The following is a 7642-nucleotide window of genomic DNA, read 5'->3' on the forward strand; positions in this document are numbered from 1 at the left end:
CCACAACAAGACAGGCCACAACAGTGAGAGGCCCGCGTACCACAAAAAAAAAAAAAAAAAAAAAAAGGAAGGGGTATGACTTCTACTTCCTTCTTTCTTCCCTTCCTGTTGGCTGGAGTGTGCAAATGAAAGTGGGAGGTTGGAGCAGACATCTTGGACCGCATGCTGAGAGCAGCAGAGCCATACGAAAGAAGGGGTCTGAGTCATCAGGACTTCATGCAACAAAGAAATAAACTTTAATCTTGTACAAACTACAAGAAACTTGCATTTCTTATTTATGACAGCTAAAACCAAATCCCAAGTACCCTCACAAGGTTCCTATGAGGTAGGACTATTATCCCCATTTTACAGATGTGGAAACTGAGGGCACAGAGAAGTTAACTCACTTGCCCAAGGTCACAGAGCAAACTATGGGAACAAGGATTCAAGCTCAGGTGTGTGTCTCTCTGTCCCCAGCATGGTTCCCAAGTACTCAAAAATCTTTGTAGAATGAATGGATGAACACACAGACTCACACGGGGCTCTAAAGGAAGTTCCTTGCCCTCTCTGCGTCGCAGGGCCTGGGCTGTAAATTGGAGAGATTCATGCTTAGCCTCATAGAGGGGAAGCTGAGAAATGACTTTGGGTCAAAGGTACAAGCATTGCTAAGCATCGGGGCTCCTAGTCATTCTCTGTCATGATCCCCACATTCACTAAGTGACTGAAAAAGACTGTCCTCAGAGCTAAGCAAGAAGAGTCTGAGCCTGAAGATCCAAGCTGGGAGGAAGGAGAGAGGCTTCAGACATGAGAGGACAACCTGGGAACCACAGTGGGCAGTTCACTGCCACACCCCCTTATCAGCCCCACCTGTTTTCACAGGAAGCTACTTACCCTTCCCACTGGTGAACCTGAGCAGATACTCACCCAGTGGCTGGATAGCAGGGGGTGCATTGACGCTCTGGCCTGTTGGATCAGGAACTGCTCCTTGGCCATCCAACAGTGACTGGACAGCTAGGACAGTCTGATTGTCCATTCCTGAAGAAGGAAAAGCAGCCTTTCTGGAAGGTGGGCCCAGCATCCTGCTGACTTACCCTTACAAGTCAGACCCATCGCAAGGGCCCCATGGCAAAAATGTCTGTCTGTGCCCTGATATGCTTTCTCTCCAACTTCTGTTGCAATAGAACCCAAGATTTTTGGCTGGGAACATGGTCCCAGAATAAAGATTACACTTCCCAGCCACTCCTGCAGCTAGAGAATGTCTAAGTTCTGGTCAATGGGAGCTTTGGGGAAGTTTTCTTAAAAGCTGCCTGGTATGTGACCCCCTTCTTTGTCTGATCCTCCATCCTGCTTCCTAGAACAAGAAGATGATGGTGGGAACTCCAGCCACCATCCCAGATCATGAGGACAAGGGCACTACAGGGCAAAAGACTGGAAAGATTCTGGGTCTCTGAGGACCTCGTAGAACACAGCCACTGTCACAGCTCTCGACTGCCTTTTTCTGGACTCTCACATGAGAGAAATAAACTTCTAGCCTGTTTAAGCCACTGCTAGGTTGGGCTTCTCTGTTACTCATGGCTGAATCTAATCCGAAATGCAACAACCCCTTTGGAAATCATGTTACTAAGTCTTCCCCATCCACACCCCACAAATCCCACAAATCCGTTTGCACTTGGGCTTCTCTTGTTTTCCAACGTGTGCTTATTTTTTCAGTTCCTCAATAAACAGCGTAATCTGGATTGTGGTCGGGGGGACTCTTGAGAAGCTAACTACGTCCATGTTTTCCAACCAGTTGTCACTGTTGAGGTTCTCAGTAGTACACTGTCCAGCTGTGTCACCAGCTGGAAGACAGGCCTCCTCACATCTAAGTGGCCACCAATGCCACTGCCTCCCTCCCCAATAACCCAGAGGGCGCCTCCTTCTCTCTGTCCTCACAGCCAACCTCTCACCTGGACACTTGCCCCAGCTTCTAACTGAAAGGCAATTAGAACCATTAGCTCCTGCAGCCAAACTGAATCCATACTTTCCCCTGTCACAGTGCAGGTTGTGTGCCTCCTGAGGCCAGCCCTTCTCTCCATCTCCTCCTGCTCTTTCAGAAGCCGTTCTCCACCAGCTGGCCCATCTCACACTGTGCCCACAACTTCTTCCCAGCAGCGGCCACACACACTCAGGTTTCTCTAGAATGGCCTCCCTCGAACTCATGTTCTCATCTCTCCTCCCTTCAACATCAAGCATCCGATGAGAGCTGGCTACAACCCTCCATCTCCTCTGCCCACCTCCCAATCCTCCTCCACCCACTCCAGTGGGGCTTAAGCCCCCATCATTCCACCAGAATCACCAAAGACCACCTGGCAGCATCAGACATTCTTTTTTGAAACACTCCCTTCTCAGGCTCCAGGGCACCACCCTTCCTGGGTCTTCTCCTACCTCTCTGCTCGCTCTTTCCCAGCCTCCTTTACTCTCTTCTCCTGTCCATCCCCTAAATGTTTCTATTTTCGAAGGCTTCCTTCCATCTGGCTCTCTCTCCTCTCCCTCTTACACTCTCCCTGAGAATCCTCACTCGCCCTCATTTAGTTCTCCCTAATATCTGGAGTTTCAAACCTGGGGTTCATGCTCCTCCAGAAGGAGCTTCAGTAAATCTTTTATCATCTAATGCAAAACTGTATGTCAGCATTTGTGTGCGAATCTGTACATGAATGTTCATAGCAGTTTTATTCATAATAGTAAAAAACTGGAAACAAGTCAGATGTCCTTCAGTGGGTGAACAGTTAAACAAACTGCAGTGCATCCACACCACGGAGCACTGCTCAGCAATAAAAAGGAGCAACCTATTGATACAAGCAACAACTTGGATGAATCTCCAGGGAATTACAATGAGTGAAAAAAGCCAATCTCAAAGGTTATATACTTTATGATTCCAATTACATGACATTCTTGAAATGATAATATTTTAGAAATGGAGAACAGATTAGTGTGGTTGCCGGACATCAGGGATGGGGAGCAGGGGAAGGAGGTGGGTGGGGCCATAAAAGGGCAACATCTTGTAGTGATAGAACTGTTCTGTATGTCGACTGGTTATAATACTATAGGATAGTTTTACAAGATGTTACATTGTGGGAAACTAAGTAAAGGATAAATGGAATCTCTCTGTATTATTTCTACAACTGCATGTGAATCTACAGAAAAAAAGTATTTCAAAATAAAAAGTTTAATTTAAAAAAAAATATTGGGGGCTTCCCTGGTGGCGCAGTGGTTAAGAATCCGCCTGTCAATGCAGGGGACAGGGGTTCGAGCCCTGGTCCGAGAAGATCCCACATGCCGCGGAGCAACTAAGTCCGTGCACCACGACTACTGAGCCTGCGCTCTAGAGCCCATGAGCCACAACTACTGAAGCCCGCGTGCCTAGAGCCCATGCTCCGCAACAAGAGAAGCCACCACAATGAGAAGCCTGCACACCTCTACGAAGCACAGCCCCTGCTCCCCGCAACTGGAGAAAAAGCCCACACAGCAATGAAGACCCAACGCAGCCAAAAATAAATAAATAAAATAAATAAATTTATTTAAAAATATATATTGGGACTTCCCTGGTGGTCCAGCCTGGGTAGGACTCGTGCTCCCAATGCGGGGGGCCCGGGTTCGATCCCTGGTTGGGGGAGCTAAATCCCACATGCATGCTGCAACTAAGATGCTGCATGCTGCAACTAAGATGCTGCATGCTGCAACTAAACCCCGGTGCAGCCAAAATAAATCAATGACTGTTTTTTAAAAAATAAAATAAAAAATACTGCCTGTCAAAACTATGGAGACAATAAAAAGATTAGTGGTTGCCGGGGGTGGGGGGAGGGATGAATAGGTAGAGCACAGAGGATTTTCAGGGCAGTGAAAATACTCTGTATGATAATATCACAGTGATGGATATATGTCATTATACAACTGTCCAATAGAATGTACACCACCAACAGTGAAACTTAAGATAAATTATGGACTTTGGGTGATTATGATGTGTCAATGCAGGTTCATCCTTGGCAACAAATGTGCCACTCTGATGAGTTATGTTGATTAAAGGGGAGGTTATGAATGTGTAGGATCAAAGGTATACAGAAAGTCTCTGTACCTTCCTCTCAACTGTGCAAACCTAAAACTGCTCTAAAAAAATTAAGTCTTTGAAAAAAATGCTGTCTATGTAAAACTCAAACCAAATGTGTCATTCCCCACCCCTAAGTTTGTTCCTCTCCTAGTAATCCTCATCAATAAGAACAGGGCACCACTGTCCACCCAGCTAAAGCCCCTGGGCCACCCCTTAATCTTAAGGGATTCTTCCCTTAACCTATCTCCCTTCACACCCTGATTTCCGGTCCTTCAGCAAGTCTAGCCTATTCTGTCTCCCAAATATCTCTCAGATCCACTTTTCCTCTATCCCCATAGCTGTCCCCAGAGCCCAGGCCACCATCAGTTCCCAGCAGGACAGCCGCAGTGGTCTCACCTCCCCGCGGCCACTCTGACCCCTCCTGTCTGTTCTCAGAGCAGCCAGGGTGAACTTTATAAAACATAACGTTAGCTTGTGCAGTTCCCCTGCTGAAAACCCTTTCTTAGTTCCACACTGATGCCAAGATAAAGTTCAGAAGCCTCATCTCTAGCTGCTCACATGAACTTCTGTGAATCCTAGACCTCTCTCCCCACCAGGGCTTTGCAAATGCAGCCCCCACTGCCTGGGTCATCTCTGGATGCCCACAGTTCTGCTGCCCTTCTCCTAGCCCAGCATGCATCACACAGTCCTGGGAACTGATTTTTCCTTTACCTTCTTCATCACTCAATACAGGAACACATTCTTGTAGTGAAAATTCAAACACTGAGTAAGTCCATGAACCTAGAGAGAAAGCAGGCCTCACACCATCCTGTTGGCCTCCCAGAGGGAGCCACCAATGACCCTGGCCTTCCACATCCATCACCCATCACAGCACTGAACACCAGCTGAGGTTATCTTTACTGTTTACCTCTTCTATAATTCCTACATCCCTTACCAACGAGTATTCCTGAAACTTAACCTTCCCAGATGTGGGGAGGATTACGCATTTCGTGGTGAGAGAGCTGATCCTCCAAGATGTTAAGAGACAAGGCTGAGACCTCCTGGGGAGTTGCAGGACTCAAAGCCTCAGCCACATACCACTAGTCCAGCCTACTTTCAGGGTGCACTCTAATTATGTGTATACTCATCTCATCCCTCCAAGAGCATTCTTGGGTCTGTATACCCCAGCATCAACTCTGTGCCATGGCCCTGAATTCTCTGAGGCTTCCTTTCCAACTCCTAGCAAGTGCGCATGGAGGCTCTCAGTGTTTGCCTGTCTCCAAAGCTCACAATTCCCAGAGCCTGAGGACCATTCACATCCTAGGATCTCGCAGAGCATGGGACAACCAGTCGGTGCGGTGTTTGCTGGTTTGGGTCTGGTAACTTGGCGTCCCGGCCAACCACACCGTTGGCACCCATCCTTTCTTGGTCTGGGTTTATAATACTCTGCACCCCGTAATGGTGCCCAAAGTAGTCACCCCGTGTTTGCTGGTTTCAGTCCAAGGCCTGGCCTTGCACACAGGTGGTGCCGATTCTTTCCTGGTCTGAATTGAAGACACTATGTCAGAACGCAAGGCACACAGTTGGCGCTCAATACAAGTTCTTAATGGTCAGGACCCCTGGCTCAGCCCCTGTCCCCCCGCAGCCGCTGCTGCACCACGGTCCCCCTGGATGCAGCCCTCCCCAGCCCTCGCATCCGCGGTGCAGCCATGCTCGCCTCGCGGTTCCCGTCCTGGCTTGCACACCATCCCCCGGCTGTTCCCTCCAGGAAACCTCCCCCCAGCCCCAACCGCGCGCCGCCCGGGCCCTCGAGGCGGCTGCTGTTCCGGTCCGAGGCTCCCCTCCCGCTGCGCCAGCCGTCCAGGAAACTCCCCCCCAGCCCCAACCGCGCGCCGCCTGGGCCCTCGAGGCGGCTGCTGTTCCGGTCCGAGGCTCCCCTCCCGCTGCGCCAGCCGTCCACGGCTGTTCCGCTCTCGGTGCTCTCCCCCAGGGCCTTCTCTCTACCGCGGTGCCTGTCCGGTTGAACGCACCACCCTACCCCCAACCCTCCGCCGCAGCCGCCGCCGGGCCTAGACTCCCGCGGCTGTTCCGGTCCCGAGATGCCCCACCACCACCACCACTGAGCCTCAACTCCGCTTCTGTTCGGGCCCCACTGCTCCCCCACCCCTGCCGACCTCCGCTCCCGCGGCTGTTCCCATCCGTGGCCCTCCCGCCCCGCTGGCTGTTCCGGCCCGGCGCCCTCCGCCCCGCAGGCGCCACGCGCCCTGGGCCCCGCGCTGCGAGTTCGCGGCGGGAGGGGGCGCAAGGCGGAACAGCCGCCTCCCCAGTCCCCGCCGCCGCTCACCCTCCAGGGCCTCGAAGATCGTCTGCGCCATTTTGGAGCCGATGCCGCTGGAGCCCGAAGCCGGGCTGCGCGAGCATTGTGGGAGCCGTGGTGGCGGCGGCGTCGGGGCCGCCAGGGGGCGCCCTCCTTTCTCCTCGGAGCCCGTCCACCATCCCGGAAAACCAGGAATGGCTCGCGGGACCCCCAGCATCCCGTGCCTCCCCCAGCCCCACCTGGATAACCCAGTTATTGGACACGTGGACCCCTATCTCTGCAGCATTTTGATACCAACCAGGGTTCTTGGCTTTCCCCAATGAATAGAAGTTGACTAGAGGCCAGATAAGAAATTCAGGCAAGGCTTTATTGGGGCCCTTGCTGCAGCAGGGGGGAGGGAGAGCAAATGACAGGTTCCCTTGCTTGCTTGCTGAGGGGGGGCAAGTTTGTTCCTTATATGGGGTGAAGGTAGGGGTGTGTCCAGGGGTCAGGCGGAGGGGTGGCTTAGGTGATTTGTCCACCCCTTAGGTGGTATTGTGTGAAGGGGGACATGTGCAGTACCCTGCTTTTGCTCCCAACACCAAGTTTTTGTTCCTGGTTCTTCACAAATGGCAGTTGGGTTTTTCTGTCTTTTTGTACCTTTTGGGTCCCAACCCAAAAGGTACATGCACGGCCCCAACCGTGCATGCATGCACGCAGTTATTTTTAGTCCCATATAGTTTCTTTGTATTTTGTTGCTCAGGGAGACGTGTGTCCGGGTGCAAGCATTGCAGCATTGCAGCAAAGGTTCCCAGGTCCCAGCCTGTCTCAATTTGAACACCTAACTCTGTGCACTGACCCCATCCCTGTTGCACACAGGCACCTCCCAACCCTGTTTTCTGGACCTCCAGCCCCACCACACTGGACCTGACTCCAACTCTGTGATACAGACCTCTGTCCAACTGCCTGAGACCCCCAACTCTGCAACAGGGACTGAATATTTCCACTGTACGCAGTATAACAGGGAAGAGCAAAATCTGACTCCATGTTGGATCTGTTTCTTTTACTTTCACCTTTGCTTTTGGATGCTTTTGTTACTATCATCACTAAGAGGATGCTGTCTATAGCTGTAAGCATACATAATGGCTTACGTCAGGGAACCCTGCCCCTCTGCCTGAATGTTAAAGTGCCTTTGTTCAGCTCAGAGGAAGACATTCAGACCCTACCCACCTGTGAATGGCTGCAGAAAAGAAGAAATTAACACATCCCCTCTCCAGTTCTGGCCAAGCCATGAGGTAGTTTGC

At 51.3% G+C, this 7642-nt stretch overlaps 1 protein-coding gene across 7 annotated transcripts in view; it reads right to left on the reverse strand.

The window, feature by feature from the left end:
* The window catches only part of ZNF341 (zinc finger protein 341), a 43841-nt gene extending 37208 nt beyond the window's left edge, over positions 1 to 6633 (reverse strand). For 4 of the 7 annotated variants that reach the window (XM_028499459.1, XM_028499458.1, XM_028499456.1 and 1 more), the window contains exons 1-2: positions 6387 to 6633; positions 904 to 1014 (exon numbers count right to left, since the gene is read on the reverse strand). In XM_028499459.1, coding sequence (XP_028355260.1) covers positions 904 to 1014; positions 6387 to 6576 — 301 coding nt within the window. In that variant the 5' untranslated portion in view covers positions 6577 to 6633. Of the gene's footprint in view, positions 1 to 515; positions 561 to 903; positions 1015 to 5520; positions 5587 to 6216; positions 6232 to 6386 lie in introns of those variants that run through there. The other 3 variants (XM_028499457.1, XM_024128647.3, XM_028499460.2) reach the window with 3 other exon arrangements.
* Between the last annotated feature and the right edge of the window lie 1009 nt (positions 6634 to 7642).

The sequence above is a fragment of the Physeter macrocephalus genome, chromosome 14 (genome assembly GCF_002837175.3).
Source record: "Physeter macrocephalus isolate SW-GA chromosome 14, ASM283717v5, whole genome shotgun sequence".
Classification (NCBI taxonomy): Eukaryota; Metazoa; Chordata; class Mammalia; order Artiodactyla; family Physeteridae; genus Physeter; species Physeter macrocephalus.